At 36.9% G+C, this 22,516-nt stretch overlaps 1 protein-coding gene across 1 annotated transcript in view; it reads right to left on the bottom strand.

Annotated features, from left to right (window-relative positions):
• Positions 1-2,754: 2,754 nt before the first annotated feature.
• The window catches only part of LOC149263687 (putative methylesterase 11, chloroplastic), a 91,545-nt gene continuing 71,783 nt past the window's right edge, over positions 2,755-22,516 (bottom strand). Inside the window, exons 2-4 of the mRNA XM_089426594.1 lie at positions 3,749-3,889; positions 3,531-3,662; positions 2,755-3,449 (exon numbers count right to left, since the gene is read on the bottom strand). Of these exons, the coding sequence (XP_089282720.1) occupies positions 3,171-3,449; positions 3,531-3,662; positions 3,749-3,889 (552 nt within the window). The 3' untranslated portion in view covers positions 2,755-3,170. The remainder of the gene's footprint in view (positions 3,450-3,530; positions 3,663-3,748; positions 3,890-22,516) is intronic.

Below are 22,516 nucleotides of genomic sequence, written 5' to 3'. Positions count from 1 at the left end.
ATTCATAGTATATGATCGCTTCACATCAATCATTTTCAAAACCTTTCCTTATCAATTATTCACTTTCTTGTTCTCTCTACCATTATTGAAGAACACCATTCACCTATATATTTTTCATATCCAATAGGATTATTTGTCGCAAAGTTCAATTCTTCCCCACATATTGTAGTTTTGATGCTTATGCTAACTCCTTCATGCTCCGCTTCCCAATTAATTGTCTTTAAATATTTCCAATTATCTCACACCTTGTATTTTTATGTTCAACTACACTAAGTGAAATAGATTAACATTTTTTAACTAAGTCACACAACCATCTGACCAAATACAATGATGATTCATTTACATATTATTCTCCTCAAGTAACTATAGAAAAATTGAAAGAAATGTTGTACATAAGATAAGTCAAAGTACTTATCATTACTTATGTAGAAGTGATATTCCTTCAGTATAACTTTTTTATCTTTGTTACTACATGGCCTATGCTTGTATGTGATATGAACCATTAAGTTAACATGCTTTGAGTGATAATGTTGCCTTTGAATCTTATTTTGTGGCTAAAGAGTGTAGTTCTTAGCAAAAAGCAACCACTGATAAAATAGTATCAATGGGAAAGGTATCTCTAAAAATTTTAAAATGTTTGTCTTTCCATCAAGCCATATGGGTATGCTAAACATATTATTGGGTATGTCTAAAAAAATATTTGATAAATTCATAGACTTGTACATAGTGGTATAACAGTAAAGATATGTATATAAATTCATTGTTATAATAATTCTCCCATGGCATTTCAAACTACAATATGAAAGAAAAGATAACATTTGGGTATGCATTACTAACTTGGAGTGTGTGTATGTGTCATTACAAATATGTGTGTGTGTAATAATAATAACCATAGTCAATGTGGTGCACAAAAAAATATTTGTTTTTGATGGAATGCACATCCCTGGGAAACCCTCCACGTACTCTCCTCATTTCGAGGATGGTACCTGCCATAAATTATCTAGCTGCAGTTTTGGTAACCAACCTCGAAGGGGACATCAAGTGAGGCCAATAATGTTCACATAGGAAGCCAACTCGGGAGCTTGACCTTATGACCTCTTGCTTGTAATTCATGGCACTCAACCACTCAATCCAACCCATTGAGCTATGGTATCTACAACAATATGTGTTACGTATTGTGTTTAATTTAACATGCCAAGGCTTGCATTTATCAAAAGATATTTGACCTACGTTATGCTCACTCTTGAATTTCCTCATCCAATTCTATCTATGTCAGGTTAAGAAAGTGTTTAAAGTGGGTTTCATGGTCCCTAGAACCCTTTCTCAATTTTAGTACATCATTATGGTTGAAAGGAGGCCTAGAGTTCTAGTGCCAAAAGTTCTACACTAGACCCTTAGTTGCTCTAATTAACTTCATGTCAAAATGAGAAAAATGCCAGTGAAATCCCACAAATTTGTTTGTCTTGCAGTATCGATGTTGTCTCATCTAATAGACTACTTTTGAATGGTTTTTACATTACATTTAACGAGATGAAATGTGTATTTCAACAAACAATATTTTTTTATGAAATTACTAACAATTGATTGTGGCAATACATGTTGGGTTGTATTATAGTCTTTTGAACAATTTTTCTCCCTAGTTCTATGAAAAACATCCATGAGGTTTCTAACAATATGATTTTTTTTTATGAACTTTAACTATTTTAATGCCTAAAATCTTCCTCACAACAATCAAAGCTCTATATTTTAACAAAGATAAAAATCCTTGACTTTTAATTGAATTAGTTTTTGATTCAAAACATTCTTTAATAATTTTGAATGATTGATGACTAATCGTTTAGTTAGATAACTCACTTTCAAGGGATGATAGATCACTTTCTTTCACTTAAATGCATTTAGGAGTTAGGAGATTTTTTCTCAATCTAAGTATGGGTGATGGACCCACGTTTTGGTACTCATCACCTCTCTATTGCATAGTTAATGGAGTTCTTACCCCTTTAGTTACTTGTAAGTCCAATTTTGGAAGATAATGGATATTCTCATGGCTAATTTTAGGAATGTCTAATTGTTCAACAAAAAATTGCACCATGAAAATTTATTTCCTAAAAGGCTATCCATTAGTTGCTTCTCTAATTTCATCCATGATATAGTTAGCTCCAAGCAAATCTTTCATTATATGCCCATTCACAACTTATTTTGATGAAGTAGCCATTGGAGGTTTAATATATGTCAAAATTGGATTAGCCTCGAATAAAATCCCATGATTTTCCTATTGCAACAAAGGAGAAACAATAGTGGCATCTGTTAAGCTAGAATTTGGATTGATCTCTATTGAGACCAAACATTGTTCCATACATAACCTTGCATTTTTTTCCAAACATTGTTCAATACATAACCTTGCATTTTTTTCATTCTTCATTAACCTTGTCACTATCTTGTACTTTCCTCAAAGAATTTCTTAATCAATAACATCTATTCCCCATGTTCACATTAATTACCAACAAGAAATAGATAATATTTCCCTTCCAATCACACAGAAATAATAAAAATTATTGGTATTAGTAATTTTTCATAGAAAATGTTGGTTAACTTATAAGCAACATTATATTTTCTAGATAATTTGAGATTAGGGTTTGTGCCTTTTTTGTTTTATCCAACAAGAATGCACATTCATTATAAAATATATATAATTTAATAACATACCAACATTCTATGACATGTGTTTCTTTTACAATGGATAAAACTAGATAACCTGTCATTATTTTCACCTCCAACACCCAAACAATATCACAACATAATCTTCCCAACCTCCAATTACAAATATGGGCACATAGGATCTGTACACTAAGATTTAGTATTGAGTGAAATGGATTAATGTGTCATGTTTAGCCTTAAATGATTGAAGTTTTTTCTATGTGCTAAACTTGTTCTATATTGACATCTTTCACTTAACCCTTATTATTATATTGATATTTAACCAATCTAAACCTTTTTTTTTAAACAAACAAACACACAAACCTACCTTTCACAGATTAAAAAAAACTACTTTTTCTCTCTCAGGTTGACACACTTTTTTTCCAGGGAAGAATAACAAAATTTAAACTCGAGCACCAAGCCAAACTTTTTCCTGTAAAGGCCTTTTGCTTCGATGTAAAAGTGACTATTTGCAATCATAAGCAGTATGTGTTAGCGATCTCCAATAGCAGGCTATGCAGCTTCTCCGGTGCACAGAAGAATGGACTATGGTCTGTGTCGAGACTGTAAACCTTCTGTGGTGGCGAATTGGCAATGAGCTCTTCTTGCTTGGCAAGAGAGAGCGCGTTATCTTTAATAGTTTTGATATAAACTCTTGGAACAACCCCATACCGCTCATCTGTGGTCTCCAGGCTCAGGTTTGTCAGTGCCCTCGATGGACATGGTCGGAGCAACAGAGAAGCCAAAGTGGCATCCTGTCAACATCAAATTATATTTATTACCACTCCTCTCAAGAGATTAATCAAAAAATAATATATGATAGTGAATGCACTTACCATTGTGGAGGTTGTACCGTAGAAGAAATCCTTCAGAATCTTTTTAGGCAGCTTTCCAGATGTCGGAGGTTCTTCCATGCCATTGCCAAAATTATATTCAACCTGCTCAGCAATGTCTCTGTCCACCTCCATCTGCAGAGGCAATCTATCTTACTCTCAACTATATCTATATTTTTATTTGATTATAATTATGTCTTTAAAAGAGGTAAAATCCTTACCATTTCCTTTTCCCGCTGCATGGATTCTCCACCCCGAAACATAAGAGCGCAGACATACACTGCTACCGCAATGAGATGCGGGAAATCTTCAGATCCACGGGCTACGCTAACGCCTCCCAAGCTGTGTCCCACTAACACTATCTGTGCTCTCCGTAGCAGTTCGAAAAAATTTCATGCAAAGAGAAATTGGAAGCCTCAGGTGAGTCTTCAAAATCAAAATTATTAATGGACCAAACACATTTTTGCTCTCCATGTTTCAATTTCACTGTGATATGCTTTGCATCATTTCAATTTCAGAGTGTGCTCTCTTTAGTTTTGATTTCAGTATGATATCCTAACCGTAGTTTAATAAAAAGTCCATTTTGTTAACCAACATTTTTGTTGTCAAAGCACTGTTACACGTGGTACAAAGATATTGATTTGGATAACCGAAACAATCCCTCTTAGACATATCACAGAAATGCAGTACTAGCACATTTCAGGGATCCAACCAATTCCTAGTTACCAGACCAGGCCATGAATGATAGGAGAGGTGAAAGACTTCATACAGCCGGAATCACTTTATAGCTGATGGTTTTTTCAGCAATTAAGGCTGTTCGTCACGTTAAATTTGTTTTTGGTTATTTTTTACGGTAATAATTTTAATTTTAATTGGACTAGATGTTTTTTTTACTGGGTGGGAAAACCTATCATGATTCAGTTGTCAAATTAGCCGTGAGGATTCTAGCTGCTATCCGTGAATGTAGGTTGACTCATCACCATTATTCAAGGAAAACGACGCCACCTAGAATAACCTGTTGGTGGTCCCCCGTTAGTGGTGCGTTGGCAGTTGTCAAACCAGCCGTGAGGACTCTAGCTGCTATCTGCGAATGCAGGTTGACTCATCACCATTATTCAAGGAAAACCACACCACCTAGAATACCCTCTTGGTGGTCTTGGGCCATTAATTTCTAGCTGCTATCTGTGAATGTAGGTTGACTCATCACCATTATTCAAGGAAAACGACGCCACCTAGAATAACCTGTTGGTGGTCCCGTTAGTGGTGCGTTGACAGTTGTCAAACCAGCCGTGAGGACTCTCGCTGCTATCTACGAATGCAGATTGACTCATCACCATTATTCAAGGAAAACCACACCACCTAGAACACCCTCTTGGTGGTCTTGGGCCATTAATCTGCTTCCTTGTGTCCGAGGAAGACTAGCTCTTAGCCAAGCAGAGGTAGTTTTAGGACATACTCCAAGGCCAAATATTGTTATAAGAGAAATTTTTGGCTAACGGGTTTTGAACCAAATGCGGTTCATTGTCATATTAATCTTTTTAATACAATAATATTATTTTTTTAAATTAATTACACGGTAAACATTTTCTTTTAAAAACTCCCTAACTGTCACTATACATCGGTCTGCACCACATATTATAGAAAATGTTGATGTTGATGTTAAACAATGACATCCGATGGAAAATACATCGTGTAAATTTAGATATGTTATTAGTACAAATTTAATTGATGAAATGAGTATTATCACAACAAACGCTTGGTTTTTTCGTATTGGGGATGCCAAACTCATTGTGGAACCTTCACAAGCTTAGACTATAGGATACAATAATATTTCTGGTCACAAATAAACCCAATATAAAACAATTTATTTGATAGGTAAGAAATTTTACTGCACTTCCCGGATTAGAAACTGAATTCCATCCTATTTTGTGATGGTGAAACACCCTGTACTGATTACCACTCTTGAGATATATCTTTTCTCACCTAGCTTACCACTCTTGAGGCATATCTTTTCTCACATAGCTGAATATGATATCTTTTCTCACATAGTTGAATATGATAGGCAGAAAATTTGATACGATAGGCCTATATTCTTCTTGCCAACCGTAATGTCTTCGATATATTTGATACCAATTTGTAGCAGGGGCTTCCTCTGAAGAAAAAAATGAAGCTTGTTGTGCAATTTCTATGTCTTCTGTGATGAATACACGAACTCTTACATGAACCTCTAGATCTTCAGGCAATAATGCTCTTGAACGGACTCTTGCCAACATGACCAAAACGTCCATCAATCCTCGGTGAACCTCCAGTGAACCTTTCCTCTCACAAAATATTTAAAATAACATAACAGAACATAAACTCATGCGGAACATTTTGAAAAAACTTCTCCCTTTTATTGATTTCAAAAGATGAATTACAATGCTAGAAGATTTAGAGAAACTTCAATCAGAGATAGACTTCTTGGGCATTTACCAGACGCTACACCTTAAATTAAGATGCACTCCAGAGGCTACCTGGCCCTTTGCAGACTCTGTCTTTGAACTTTCTGAAACAAACACAGACTCAAACTTAATGAGTTCAGCCACTTTAGGTTCTTACCAAGGTTGTTAGGCCCTGATATGCAGGCTTTTCAAACTCAACTCTAAAAGAGACTTTCTTCGTGATGCAAGCAGATCAAACACAGACGTTCGTAGATGCAGAGTAGGAAGATTATCTCAGACTTCAAACAACAAGACTCTCACTCTCAGACTCTCCAACCATGAATGTCCCAATGAGCCTTACTTGTCTCTTTTTATAGGATGACAAGGGGACAAACATCAAACAATCGTACTGAGATTCCAAGATATGGATCAAATCACACCAAAAGACAATCGTACTGAGATTTCGAGATGTGGATCAAATCACACCAAAAGCCGGAGAAGTGCTCCAATTCTCGAAAAATAGGAATTTTTACAAAGTAGAGATTATTCCAAATCCTACGGAAAAGATATTTACAATGTGGAGATTTTTGTCGTAAAATCCCACGAAAATTGGTCACTCTCAAAGTCAAGTGACAAGACATTATTGTACATTGTGGATGCTTTTCAGGAGAAGCCCACGAGAACCCTTGGAGTCTTTTAAGTTATGTTCCCAATGGATTTGTACTAGGAAATCAGCCATTATTATGATGGTATGCTCCACTAGTCTCCCATGCTTTTGTATAAATTCTTCGGACAATCATTGGTTTCCCGAGGATAATCTGATGGTTCACTTTGGTTAAGACTAACCAATGATGATGTCCTCTCATGAAGTAGCCTAATATGTGATCATCAGTAAAAATTTTAGATTTGCAATAGTCTTACAGGGAAGGTGAAAACACTCCATGCCATTACACTCCATGCACTCCTAGCAATCACTTTGAAAGTCTCTTTCAAAGTACCTTGGATCCATAGCAGACTTATTTATCTCATACCATCTCCACCATTCCTGTAACCAAGTTGGTTGTAACAGTAATTGTGTAATGAAGATAGGTCCAAATTTTAATAATGTATAATGTATTTCTGATCTTTCTTCTCTGCATAAGAGATCCCACTAGAGATCTTTATAGCCCTAGAAATTATAGACAGTGTCAGGAAATACAAGGCTTGGATCCTTTTGTGGCCACATTATTCTTGCAGGATGTTTAGGATATCTGGTTCTATTGATAGTATAATATTTATGGAATGTTTTGGTTCTATTGCTTCCCTCATTCCATATCAGACTGATATCATGAAAACTCTCCCTTAATGCTTCGTCTGCAAGATCAGAGTACGTCATTGAATTCTTATACACCATATCATGTATCCAAGTGCTGGACTTAGGGTAAATCTTTCTTTCTGGTACAAGGTGTTGTAAGTCCTAATGAGGTTGTAGATTTGCATCCATAACTTTGGTGTTTCTTAATTGCCAAGTGGGTTTCCATTTTTCAGCATAGATTGGCCATGAGGTGTTGTCTAGGATATTTCTAAGTTCTTCTTGCTGTGTTTTAGGGCCCCATTCAATAAAATAACCATTAGATGATTTTCTTTTTTCAGATACTCTCGACTCAAAAAATGTGGTAGACAGTTTCTTTCTCCCTTTATATGCTCGACATCAAAATCAAAATTTGCAAACAAAGCTTGCCATCTGGCAAACTTTGATTCTCCAAGCTTTTTGATGTCTTTTATTAACACTTTCTTTAAACAAGAAGCATCAGTCCTAAGAAGAAACCTTTTGTATGAGGTTGATGTCAAATTTGTCTATACAATTCCATGCAACTTTTACCTCTTTTTCAATTGTAGGATAGTTTTGTTCTGCTTGGTTCCATGTACCTGAATAATACTGTATAACTTGTTCTTCTCCTTCTTTAGTTTGCTTGAGAATACCTCCCCATCCAATGTTGTTGCCATCACTTTCTACAATTTTTGGCAAATCCTCATCTGCAAGGTAGAGAATAGGTAAAGTTTTTACCTTGGATTTTATTTTTTTGATGGCATTGGTATGTTCTGAAGTCCAAGGCGCTGGATCTTTTTTCAATCTTTGATTTAACAATTTTCTATCATGGGAACATCCTTGATAGAAATTGTTGACGTAGTTCAAACAACCTAGGAATCTCTACAATTGTTTTTTATCTGTGATCATATCTGAAAATTTATCAACAAATTCAAGTGCATGCTTTTGTAATGTGATTTGGCCATCCTCAATAGTATGTCCCAGGAATTTGATCTTTGTCTAAAACAATTCCATTTTCTTCTTGCTTAGTACGAGCCCACTTGTCTTAACTACCTGTGTAAAAATTTGTACATGTTTGAAATGTTCTACAGATTTAAAGAAGATTAACACATAATCAATATATACAATGAGCCAATCAAAATATGGCTTGAAAACCTGGTCCATGACCTTTTGAAATTTGGATGGTGCATGTTTTAGGCCAAAGGGCATAACATTCCACTCATAATGACCAGCAGGGATGCTGAAGGCGGTTTTGAATCTATCTTATTCTTTTACCGCAACCTGCCAAAACCCAGATTTCATATCAAATTTGGAGAAAACTTTAGCTCCTTCTATTCAACTTATTAGGCTTCCTTTGTGGGGAATAGGATATGTATCATTTACTAGTACAAAATTTAGAGGTTTGTAATTTATGACTAATCTGGGAACACCTCTAATCTGTTATGAGTATTTATTTACAAAGAACCTATAACAGTTCCAAGGACTGCTAGATTCTCTGATCAATCCTCTTTTTAAGAGATCTGAGATTTATTTTTGGCACAGAGTTTTGTACTCGTTGTTCATAGGTATGGCTCGACTCTTGCATGATTTTCCATCATATTCTTGTTTGAACGACAATGAAACTCTGTGTTGCTTTCTATTCCATTAAGCACTTGGGTTTTCAGAACAACAATCCTTTTCTAATTGCTCTCTGAGCTCTGAGATTTTTTGTTGTACCTTTGGGGACTGTAGTTGTTATTTTATTATGAGAGAGGACTTGAAGTCTTTTAAATATCCCAATTTTCTTTCTGTCAGGTTAACTTCCTTAGAATTCAGCCTCTTCGAGGGGGCAACCTCCTTTACATTACATAAATGAAAAATTATTGGATGATACAAATGACAAAACCTCCTTTTTATATATAGGAGTCTAAGGAGTCACAATATAATCCAGCCGACCTAACAATAATAATATAAAGCCACAAAAATAAAAATAGAGGGATTCTATGGGGCACAGAAATAACAATATGGGGGTAATAGGGGCACAACAATATAAATAAGGGGTATAACTACAATAGTAATGGGGTAATCACTAGTATTATAGGGACCCAACATGCCCCTCTCCTTCAAAAAAGTGTTGTCCTCAACGCTTGAGTAGTTTTGGATACTTCTGCATAAAATTCTCATCCTCCCATGTGGAATCTTCAGCGGATAATTTCTTCCACTTGATAAGATACTCTGAAATTGATCGATTTCGTAGCTGTCGAGTTCTTGTTTCTGTGATTGCTTCCGGTTCCAATATAATTTTTCCTTCCTCGTCAAGTTCTGGCAATATTGTTTGAATTGGGAGCTTGTCACCTATAACCTTCTTTAAACATGAAACATGGAAAACTGGGTGCAATCGAGAAGCTGCAGGAAGCTCCAATTTGTATGCCATAGTACCAATCTTTTGCAACACCTTGTACGGACCATAATACTTTGGTGATAATTTATTATCCTTCTTAGCTTGCTTTAGGGACATTTGCTTATATGGTTGTAGCCGTAGGAATACCCAATCACCTACATCAAAACTTCTTTCACTGCGATGTTGATCTGCCTGTTGTTTCATTCTATTTTGTGCCAACACGAGGTTATCCTTTAAGAGTTGGAGGACTTGTTGTTGATGTTCGATGTGATGTTCCACTGCCTGAACCTTAGAATTTTCTCTTAAATATGATGTGATGGATGGTGGTTGATACCCATAAAGTGCCATAAATGGGGTCATTTTTGTTGCTGTATGGAAGGAAGTGTTATACCACCATTCAGCCAGAGGCAACCATTTGACCCATTGTGTCTGTTTATCAGATACAAAGCAACGAAGATATCCTTCCAAACATTTGTTTACTATCTCAGTTTGCCCATCAGATTGAGGATGATAAGATGAGCTATGAGCTAACTGAGTACCAAGACAAGAAAATAATTCTGTCCAAAAATTTCCAGTGAAAATGGGATCTCTGTCACTTACAATAATCTTTGGGTTTCCATGTAGCTTTTGAACTGTTTCCATAAATGCAGTAGAAACTGTACTGGCTTTAAATGGATGTGATAATGCACAAAAGTGTGCATACTTGGTAAGTCTGTCAACTACCACCATGATGACACTCTTTCCCTCAGACTTGGGTAAACCTGTGATAAAATCCATTGAAACCTCCTCCCAACGTTGGCTTGGAATGGATAAAGGTTGTAATAGACCTGGTGTCTTAATTGTTTCAACTTTATTTTGTTGGCAAACCAAACATTCCGCCACAAACTTTTGAATATCTGATTTAAGGCCATCCCAAAAAAATTCCTTCTTAACCCTGTGGTAAGTTTTTAAAAATCCTGAGTGCCCTCCTAAGGGAGAAGTGTGCAATTCCATAAGAATCTTTTGTTTTAGCTGGGAATTCTTACAGAGGTATAAGCGATCTTTGTACCATAACGAATCATTTTTCCAGCTAAATGTATCAGAAGTACTGGAATCTTGTTGTAGCTTTCGAATAAGTGCCCACACTTCTTCGTCATTCTTCCATTCCTCCCTTGCTTCGTTTATCCAATCTGGTTGGATAGAAATGGCACACAACAATGCTTCCACATCCTCATCCTTTCTTGAGAGTGCATCTGCCACCACATTTTGCTTCCCTTTTTTGTAGATGATTTCAAAGTCATAACCCAACATCTTTGTGACCCACTTTTGTTGCTCTTCAGAGGATAATCTTTGTTCTAAAAAGTATTTAAGGCTATCATGATCAGTTTTTACCTTGAAGTGTCTTCCCATTAGGTAGGGTCGCCATTTCTTAAGTGCATGGAGTATTGCCAACATTTCCTTCTCATAAATAGCTTTGCTTAAAAACTTTCCCTTGATTGGACGACTTTCAAAAGCAATGGGTCTTTCATCTTGCATTAGAACAGCACCAATTCCATTTCCTGAAGCATCACATTCCACAATAAAGGTTTTTGTGAAGTCCGGTGTAGCTAAGACCGGTGCTTGGCACATTGCCTCTTTAAGATGTTCAAAGGCCTTTGTTGCTTCCGGAGTCCATGAAAATGAATCTTTCTTCAATAATGTTGTTAGAGGTGCTGCTATTCTCCCATAATTCTTAACAAACTTGCGATAATACCCTGTCAACCCAAGAAATCCTCGCAGATGCTTTATGGATGTGGGGATTTTCCATTCCTTAATGGCTTTAATTTTGCTAGGGTCTACCTTAACTCCTTCATGAGATACAATATGACCCAAATATTCCACCTCCTGGACTCCAAAGAAACATTTGGATCTTTTTGCATATAATTGTTTCTCCTCCAATAGTTGTAGCACCCTGTCAACATGTTCAACATGATCCTTCCAAGACTTGCTGTAGATTAGTATATCATCAAAAAATACTAACACAAATTTTCTAAGGAATGGTTTGAAAATTGAATTCATCAAACCTTGAAATGTTGAAGGTGCATTGGTAAGGCCAAAAGGCATGACCAAAAATTCATAATGACCCTCATGAGTTCTAAATGTCGTTTTCGGAATGTCTTCAATCTTCATTCTGATTTGATGATATCCCGAACGAAGATCCAACTTGGTGAAGTAAATTGATCCATGCAATTCATCCAGTAATTCATCAATAACAGGAATGGGGAACTTATCTTTAATAGTGAGCTTGTTGAGCTCCCTATAATCCGGACACATGCGCCATGATCCATCCTTCTTGTGCACCAATACTACTGGAGCTGAGAAAGAACTTTGACTCGGTTGAATTATACCAGCCTCTAGCATTTCTGCAACCATACGTTCAATTTCACTTTTTTGGACATAGGGATATCTGTACGGCCTGATGTTTGGAGGAACACTTCCTGGAATCAGATGAATAGCATGATCATGATCACGCATAGGTGGGAGACCCTTGGGAGTCTCAAATACCTTGGAATGATTGTCCAGGACTTTTTGGAGATCTGGAGAAATAGATGATTCCAATGTGGAAACATCTAGCGAACATAATTGTGCAATTACACCTCTTTGCTCCTTTTTTAGAAGCTTTGTCATACCATTAGAGCTGATTATCTTTCCTGGTTTCCCTGCAATACCCCTTAATTCAACTTCCTTTCTTCTGTAGAAAATTTGATGAAAAGTTCTTGAAAATTAAAAGCTATTGTACCCAAGGATTGTAGCCATTGGACTCCTAGTACAACATCAGCACCTCCCATTGGAATGGAAAGCATTGGGCTAGTCAATACATATTCTCCCATGGATAGCTTGATATTATGGCACTTTCCAGAGCAATTTATTGTTCCTCCATTTGCAATCATCACTTGACACTCTGGTGCTGGATATAGGAAGCAATTCAATTCTTTTGCTACCCTACAATGAATAAAATTGTGGGTGCTTCCTGAATCAATCAACACTATTACCTTTTTCTTCTTGATTTGTCCTTCTATCTTGATGGTTTGAGGAGTGGTAATTCCCGCCAATGCATTACAAGATATGGTCGGATTTATTTGTTCTTCATCTAGGCTTTGTTCCTGGAGTATATCTTCTTCTTTTGACCTTTCTTGCTCCTTTTCTTCTTCCTCTTCACAATCTATGTAGAATAATTTCTTCTCAGCACACTTATGACCTTTAGTGTATTTGCTATCACAACTGTAACAAAGCCCTTTTGCTCTTTTTTCTTCCAATTGTTGTGGTGTCAACCTTATAGGTTGTGGAAGACTAGGGGCAACAACACTTCCGTCTTTATAGTTGTGAGTGGTATGCTTCCTGGTTGCCATAATTTTGCTTTCCATTTTTCTTGCTAACCTGAATGCCTTCTCTAATGAATCAGGTTCCCAAAGGCGAACATCATGTTGGATATTATCCTTTAAAGACCCTATGAACACATCAATCCTATGCTCCTCTGGAATATCTTTTAACCTTATGTTCAATTTTTGGAACTCCTCAATGTGCTCCATTACTGAACCCTTTTGTTTGAGACTTATCAATTGGCTAAAAAAAGTGTTGCTTTTTGTATATTCATAATGTGCTATCAATTCTTCCGTAAAAATTGCCCAAGTGATAAATTGTTTACGAGATCAAAGCCATTGATACCATACAAACTGATTTGGTTCCAAATATACAGTTGCCATACGTACCTTTTGTGCGTTTTGCACATTATTGAGATCGAAGAATTGCTCCATCTGTAATATCCATGTGGCGGGATCCTTGCCATCAAACTTCCTCATATCGATTTTTGGAATATGGTGATTCTTCGATCCAACATTAGCATCTATGGAATCATGATTAACATTTCTTTTGTTCTCATCATGAGTTTCCTTTACTACCTTTTCACCATTAGTGACCCTTTCTTGTAGCAACTTCTTCAATTCTTCCATGTCTGTCTTCAAATCTATCTTCAAATCTACCATTTCTCTCTTCAAATCTGTCTTCAAATAATCCATCTTAGCTTCCATGCCCTTTATCTTAGATTCCACGCCATTTATCTTAGATTCCACGCCATTTATCTTAGATTCCACGCCACTTATCTTAGCTTCTGTTAGCTTTTGTGAGCGTGACATTTGTTGCACTTGTTCTTGTAATTTTGATATATCATGTAGCATTTCTTCCTCTTCTTCATGAGTCATGCTAGAGCTTTCAGGTTCCTTACTAGGTGTTTGCATTTTCTTTCCTCGGGGCATCAGTTACCGATAATAATGCTTTACTATGCCCTTTGAATTCCGTTAAACCAAGCTTACACAAAAATAAAAAAAAAACTACACACCTTTTTTCACTTTATAGAAGCCTGATATTGAATCTGATGTATCTCTGTAATTTTGGATCATCTAGTTCTGAAATTGATACCTGTAGTAGCCTTCTGCGTTCTCTTTCCAATGCCACAAGTCTGAGCCAAATTGGATTCTCCAAGGAAGAGTTATGTGAAATCTCCCACAGTGACTTGCTTTTAGACTGGTTCAGTAGAGCGAACTTGTACGATGTGCCACGAGTCACTGTTTCAACCTTTGAATCTAAAACACACATACAAGAAACTACAGTCTGTCCTCTTTCTGTACCTTCTTACAAAATTTCAATCCGATCCCCAGAGAAAAATTTATGACGATTTTCCCCAGGTCACCTGTTTTGAATGTAATTCAGGAGTCTGCAAAAAGACCAACTTCCTCAGATCATATCTCCTTAAATATCACGCAAAAAGATCTGAAATTCGGACCCCAGGTTCAGCGTGATTTCTTCTCAAATGGGTTTTTTTTGCAACTTCTGAAACGTTACAGAAAAAACGTTATAGCGAAAATTCCACGATGACCTGTTTGGAGCAGCGAAACCCTAGAATCCAAAGCTCTGATACCAAATGTTATGAAACCAGCTCAAGAAAAGATAGAAAAGATAGATCAACGCCTTAGAATTCAGCCTCTTTGAGGGGGCAACCTCCTTTACATTACATAAATGAACAATTCTTGGATGATACAAATGACAAAACCTCCTTTCTATATATAGGAGTCTAAGGAGTCACAATATAATCCAGCCGACCTAACAATAATAATATAAAGCCACAAAAATAACAATAGAGGGATTCTATGGGGCACAGAAGTAACAATATGGGGGTAATAGGGGCACAAAAATATAAATAAGGGGTATAACTACAATAGTAATGGGGTAATCACTAGTATTATAGCGACCCAACATCCTTCATAGTCTGAACCATGGTGGATATTCTTGGTGTTGAAATAAAAGGAAATGTGATGGTTTGTAAGAAACCTTTGTTATCAGGGGCAGATATAAAATAACCAGCTTTGCCATCCTGTAATCTGGCCGATCCATGTGGTTCAACAGTAGCAAGAAAAATATTGCCTAAAATACAGTCAATTGGAATATTTCACACTGCAAATTTCATTTTCATACAATATCTTGAAAAACAAAGAGTTGCACTGGAGACTTCATATTGAAAACCCTGTGTACCTACCCCAGTGACTTGCCTATATGCATGTGTCCAGTATTTGGTTGGGATAAATTTTTTGTTTAAAACATTTATGTCTGCACTCGAATCTATTAACGTTCTGAGAGTGAAGTTTTCTCCTTGTATATTAACATTTAATAGTAGATGGTGCTGCTGATACTGAATGGCCATGATCTTCATATTTCCAAACCCTATGCCACTATTTTTCATATCTTCAAAAATCTCGACATTAGGATTTTTTGCTAGTTCTTGCCATTTTCCCTTTTCTATCTGAGAGATTTTTGCTTTCAGCTCAACTATTTCCTTTTTAAATGATGAATCTCATGACTGACTTCTCCTAGAGTCAAAGACCTTGGTTTTGTATGCTGCTAGTTTCTTTGAAAAGATTTTGTGTTTTTCTCATAAGAAGCGTCAACAAACAGTGCTTTAGAAATATTACCTTTTGAGGTATTACCAAGATATCTGTGTCTGATTTGTAAAAAGGTTTCTAGAAGTTTTTCTTTCATTTCTCCTTCTACAAGCATCTTGATGCTTGCCAAAACTTTTGATTCATCATCATCAATAGTGTGTGCCATACACACTTTCTCTTTGGCTGGTGCCTTTTTGTTTCTGTTTCTGAGCTAAAGTTTGTGTCTGTCTCAGAAGGGTTGCAATTGCACTCATCAATATCTGTGCAATTGCACTGTTGGACGTTCACCTGTTCTTCACTATGTTCAGACTCAGATAAACTAGAATCAGATGATTCTAATGAACTGCAACAATTTTGCTTCATCAGGTGTACTTCTTCCTTGAAGTGGATTCTAGGTCTTCTAGAGGCATATTCTTGTGTCTTTTTTCCTCTATTTTCTCTTGACTCTCTTTCTTGAGGACATTTGTTTGCAGTATGTCCAGTCTGTCCATATAACCAAAAGGTAATCATATTTTTTCTTTGAGACTTAAGATGGATATATTTGGGCTCATAGTAGTGTGTTTTGGGCACTATATTATATGATCCTTTCTTGTGACTATTGACTTATGAGGATGACTTTTAGCTGACTATTTATGACCTTTCTTCTACGATTTTCTATGTTTTCTTCTTTGCACAATTGGATCATCAATAATCAATCCATATTTACTGCAGATTGATTCGTTGTTAGGTAGTCTGGACATCTTTTCTAAGGACTTATTGACTTTCATGTTGGTGCATAGTTCTACCAAGGCCTTTGTTATGTTGCAATATATCTCTTCTCATGTATAGTTTTCAAAAGAAGTTTGGAACACTTCTTTTTGCTGGATGTATTCAACAAATTTGGAGGGTAATGCTGCTAAATATACTTGTTTCCATAGGTCATTTTGACTTTCTTTTACTTCGTAAATTCTTTGTGTCCAATCTCTATGGAAATCTTCATATTGGGACATTTTCTTACATTTGAGATTCATCAGGATCATCTCATGTTTATTTGCAATTTCTATTGTTGCTCCACACCAATGTTCTAGGATGAAGGAGGTTAATGCTCCCATCAAATTATTTTGGGGGTCACCATATTCATTGTGGATAACATCTCCAACTTCATCCTTAACAAATTTTGCTTCCATTTTTGCAAGTAATTTAGGGGAAGATTCTACTTGCCACCATCTCTGTAGGGTACTTGTAAAGCACTGGATGAGAGTTTTGCAAGATTCAATTTTAGATTTTCCTCTCATACACATAAGCTTATATTCAATGTACATCTGGTTAATCATTTGTCTAATTTGACCAACACTCAAGCCATCAATATTCCATTCTTTATAAGATCCAGACTGAAAGGTATGAGTTTCTGGCATCTTTCCCTTGCCATTGAGGTCAGGAGTTGGATATCTAGTGAATTGGCTAGACAAAGGTTCATATATAGGCAAAAGATGTTGTCCTGAGGATCCTGGCTCTTCTTCTTTGGTCATGGTCCTTGTGAAAAGAGAATAGGATTCACTAAAAGATTCTTTGGTGCCAGTGTGTTGCTTTGGTTTTTCTTGAGGAAATAGAAATGGAAACCTTTCTACAAGTTTTATGGCATGTTGAATGGGTACATGGTGGCTAAAGAACATGGAGGTAGGGATATCCTTATCTTTGGGAGATATTGTAAGTTGCTCAAATTTTTCAGATAGTTTACCCATAAGAGTCTAAGTAGATTGGAACTCATACTCTACCTTTCTCTCGATGCTTTCAATTTGTGCTGTTGATTCTCTGACGAAACATTTTAATACAGAAATTGAAAATTTGACATCATTCAGAGTTTTATTCACACTATGTACAACGACTAATAGTGAGTCAAAACATTCCTTTTGTTCAGAAGCTTTTACCATATTCATCTCTAGCCCTTTAATTGTTGTATTTGTCCAGTGTATTTGTTCACTAGCCTTCTAGATCCTTCCATCTATTCCTAGGGCTGAATCATCTTTTAATACTAAAGGAATGGCCTTGGTTGAGTTGCTAGCTTCTCCTAGCATGATTCCCTTGTATGGAGGGAATGTGGTATTTGTTTCTAACTTGCTTCCATCACAAGTTGTCTAGAAATGTTTTTGTGCAGATGAAGTTTCTACATCTACCATATGTACTTCTGGTTGTTCCTTTAATTTCTTCTAGACATAAAAAGAAATCCATGAGTTTGTTTCTTCCATATACTTTTTCCATTCTAGAGAAAGAGCATCTTTTACATCAACAGATGTGTTGAGACTAAATTCTTTGGATTCAGGATGTGTATAGAGATCCCAATTTAGCATGTTCTTCATCTAGTCTCTATTAATATTATGTTTGGGACACCCATCCATGAGGGAGAAAAATTTGTACATTTCTGGGATTAATGGATTTTTTCAGTCTAGTGGAATAGGATTTTGAAATCTTGAAGATGGAATGAGACTATCTAGTCTTTCAAGGTATCCGAAGCCATATTTTGGCATCCCAAGTGGTCTCATCTTGCTAAACATTTCAGTGAGATGGGGATCTTCATTCTCCAGAGTGGGTAATTCATGAATCATTAGGACAGTGTCATGAGGAAATGGAATGTCAGAGAATTTTGGATTTGGACATGAATTTGTAGTAATAGTAGAAGGGGCCTCTCCAGTCATGGGATTATGATTTATGTGGAGAACAAGATCTGCGAGATATTGTAAGCAAACCATTGTTTGGCAGACATGACATTTTACTTCGAGAGTGGAAAAATGTAATAACTGAGCGAGTTCAAATAAATCAACATGTGAGCAACTTACAGATGGAGTATTTACAAATGTGGAAGTAGATGGCTGACATGAAATATGATTTGAGTTTATATGGTATTTTGTGGCTTGACAAGCTTCTTGTATTCTTTTGCAATCCAAAGTAGATCTTCTAGGGAAGGACAAAGTAGCTTTCACTAGTCCTTCTTGTATCTAAGCAGTCGTGATACTTTGAACTTTGGGCGACTGAGGTAGATCTACTACCCAGTTTTCAGGAAAGTTGAGATCTTCCCATTTGATGGCCTGATGCTCAATTTTTTTATTGTGAGCATCAGTGATTACCAGGTTGTTGGATTTTGACTCTTGACTGGGTGTATGCAGAGTGGTTGGATATAATGTGTTGGTGTGCCTGAAACACCCTCTAGTATGAACTGCAATGTTTTTCCTTTTTCTTTTCATATCAAAACTACTAGTTTTGATTTGTAATTGGAGGATCTCCTTAATGTGTTCATCATACACATATACTGTGAAATTTGGGCGGCCATCAAACCATACAGGACCATCTGATAAAGGAGCCACGATACCACCAATTAATAAATTAGTATATCTGTTATGTGTGAGATCTCTGATAGTAGCCAACACATATGTATTAAGCCCTCTGTGGGTTAAATAATTTATGCCCACCCGGATACAGCCACAATTTAGATAAGAAGTACCGTGTCTTTGAGCTTCGTCCTGAAGCTTTTTAGGATCTAAAAGGGAAATCATTTGAATGGCCTTGACATTTTCTTGGATCTAAGAGATACATTCTTTAACAGTGACTCTAGTTATAGCTTTCAAATGAAACATAGATAAATCATCGTAAACCTCTAATTGGCTTATGGAAGGGAGAGCCCATCGGGCTGAATTTCATGATGGTTGTTACAGGGAAAAGTGTCTATTTAGAATTGCTCTATCCCACTAAGGTGTGAGAGCTGCCTTAGAAACAAACAGAGAAAAACTACTTTTGTTTTTCCTTTATGAATTATAGATAGAGAGGAACAGAAAGACCGACCTCTGTCTTGCGCTAATCCTTCGATTCGATCCCTCTCTTCTTTGATATTCCTCAGCTACCTGCTCCCTTGCATGCTCAGATTCACAAAGTACCTGTAAGATCACAGAAGCATAGCACTATACAAAGACATGGATCTATAATCATAAACAATCTAGGATCAGATGTAAATTGACCATACAAATGTAACAAGCATCAGTGATACAAAAGCATGGAGGAAAACTCAAATAGTTTTTATTGATAAACAAGAAAAGAACCAGGAGGAGTTACAACCAGTTGTTTTGACCCAGCATCAACCTCCCAGCAAAGAAGCCCCTCCTCACCTCAAACAAAGCTTAGATCACCCAACAATCTGATGTTTGTCTCTAGAAACCAACAGCAATTCCTTACAGTATGCAAAATTCCAGCCTCTGGATCTCTGGGATGAGGGATCCATATATAGATATCTGTAAGGGGGATGAGTCAGCTTTTGATTTGATTAGTGTCTTCTCTCTGATAGTTCTTTCTTCCACTTGGAGACTGAGGGCCTCTTACTCATCCTTGGTTGAATTCAGTGAGGCAAGTGTCACAGGAGAAGATTCTGGAAGCTTCCATTGCCTCTCCACCTCGCGGAATGACACTGCCATTTGTCATTTCTCACCTATCACACCCCACAGAAGGGACTTTTGAAATGAAATGCACCCTCATAGTGTATTTGGGTGAGATGCAACGCACTTAGCGAGTGGAGCAGCTGCAATGATCCTGTTTTGACAAATTCTAAGCAGTTTCTCATGGAGAACTTCTGGGAGAAGTTGTAATCTGTTGACCTTGTTCCTTTAGGGGTTAGAAAAACACTTTTAGGGACTTAGGAGCCCTTGGTTTATGGACATTTCATGCTTGGGGTTGTAGGGCCCAAAAATGTCTATAACAGTTGCCCCCTAAAGTATGATGCCGTTAATCTTTTGGTGTCGGGTGAAATGCTTTATTATGAGGATCCGAAGTTCTTTCAATGCTGGGAGGAGACCTGTAATAAGATACAATACAATAAATTATCTTCATACTATTTTCATGATCTAGCTGAGGCAGGCATTCCCATGCTCAGCTTTATAAATTCATTTTAATGTACATAGGACAGACAATCGTCTGAGTGTAGACTGATGATTCTGATAGAGCCATCATCCTTTTGAGTGGATGATTATCTGTGCAGCAATGATGTACATTTAATGTCTTTATTTCCCTGAATATATATCGCAACCCGGATGGATGAAACTAGATTTGGGTTCTTCAATCTTGTCTGATCTTCACTCAAAGTACAAGTCGATCCATGTGAGAAATGTTCTGAAGTCGAACATGGAAAGACATCGCTTGATTACCAGTCAATGATGTAAACTGTTAACGAGCGCGAGAGGAATCACCGATAATGATAATGACCCTCAAGGTACTGCAGTACAATTCACGTGGTGTGAATAAAGGACTTGGCATTGAACACCACGCAAAATCTTTCGATCGAAGGCCATTGATGTAAACCTGTCGCCTGAAGTGAGAAACTTGCCATTGAGGCATGCAAGCTTCAATGTATTGAATGGGGTATTCCCAGATCAACTTCTTGGATAATGAGCTGATGTCGACAAGAATTGATCCATCACAGGAGGGCCTTAATGAATCCCACATCAATGACACGGAACGGAGCAAATGATTTTGATGGAGGGGAAAACGATCTAGTGATATAAGGTTCGGGGTGGCGGTCATGAAAGAATGGAGTATAATGTATGGTAGTGGGTGAGACACAGGTGGACTCTCTGAATGACTTCTCTTGAATATATCGGTGACACTGATGTGATGGATTGGTAGCATTAACCCCAAATGTGGATGGTATGGCGTGACCATGGTGATGTGACCAGTGAATGAAACAACCCGACCCGACTCGGACACGGAGTGGAAGTGTCATGTTCAAGAGCGACTTGCTACCAACAAAGTTTCTTTGAGTTTTCTTCCCAATTGTTCCCCAGTCATTGCTGACCAGTACCTCTTTATTTTTGTCAAGCTTGAGGAGGATAACATATGCTTGTTCTATAATTTTCCCTTCGGGCAAACCCATCGCTATGTTTTAACGAGCCTAGCGATAGTGAAACTCGTTCTCGTCTATAGACAAGTTTGTCATTATTAATCTTTTTAACGAGTTTAATGACAAAGATAACTCGGTCCTTTTCAATTTTAGAGAGTCTGAAAAGGAACGTAAAGGTAACTCCAAAATTCCTTTTTCGTCATCTAATCCCTTAAGTCTGAAAAAGTATAAAACGATAGAGAAGGGATGAATTTTCGATACTTTTAAGGAGCCGAACAAAACAAGCACTCGATCTTTTTGTGTAATAATCCCTCAGGTCCAAAAAGATTAAAATCTAGAGGAGGGATATCACTTCCTGTCCCTTTAACGAGCTGGAGAGGCCAATGGCTCGGCAATATTTTCATATTTTACGAGTTAGTTGAAAAGAGCTTAAAGGAGACTCGTCTTTTGAGGAACGAGTGATAAAATGGGTAGCAGATGATTCCAGGTAAGGTTTGGAATTTTCCAATCAGGGCAGTGTCACAAGTATGGCTAGTGAAATCACTCTTCGTAGCTGTTCCTAAAAATGGGTAAACAATCAAATGGAGGTGAATGATCGGCCAATGAAAAAGTTGAGGTGACGGTGCGAACACGACCAAGGCTTTAATGGCTGAAGTACTACAGTCACGATGGTTATTTATCGGGGAATAGTTCATTTTTTAACGAGCTTAAACGCGGGTGGAAACATTTGCTCATGTCTTATGTTTATTTTTTAAAGAGCTTGAACTATGTGCTAAAACTGCTCGATTGAATGGTCCCATTTTGATTTTACCATAAATAGCTTTGTTCTTTCAAATATTGTACTGTATTTTCAACTGCTTCATCAAACTAGTTAGAAATGAACAATATGTTCTTGAAAACGAGTTAGAACACTAATATTTTACTTTGAACTACGTAAAAAGTAATAAAAAAGTGTTTTTACCTCTCATTTTACCATTTCATTTGAACTTTGGTTTGTTGGAGCTTTGGAGGTGCTTTCCCCCCTTGATTTTCATCAGCTAATTTCGGGAGATTCTGTGGACGATTCTCGGCGCCG

The sequence above is a fragment of the Pinus tabuliformis genome, chromosome 6 (assembly GCF_031772625.1).
Source record: "Pinus tabuliformis cultivar Carrire ecotype Pingquan chromosome 6, CPIR1, whole genome shotgun sequence".
Taxonomy (NCBI): Eukaryota; Viridiplantae; Streptophyta; class Pinopsida; order Pinales; family Pinaceae; genus Pinus; species Pinus tabuliformis.
The sequence above is the reverse complement of the archived record's forward strand: the minus strand, read 5'-3'. Positions and strand labels throughout refer to the sequence as shown.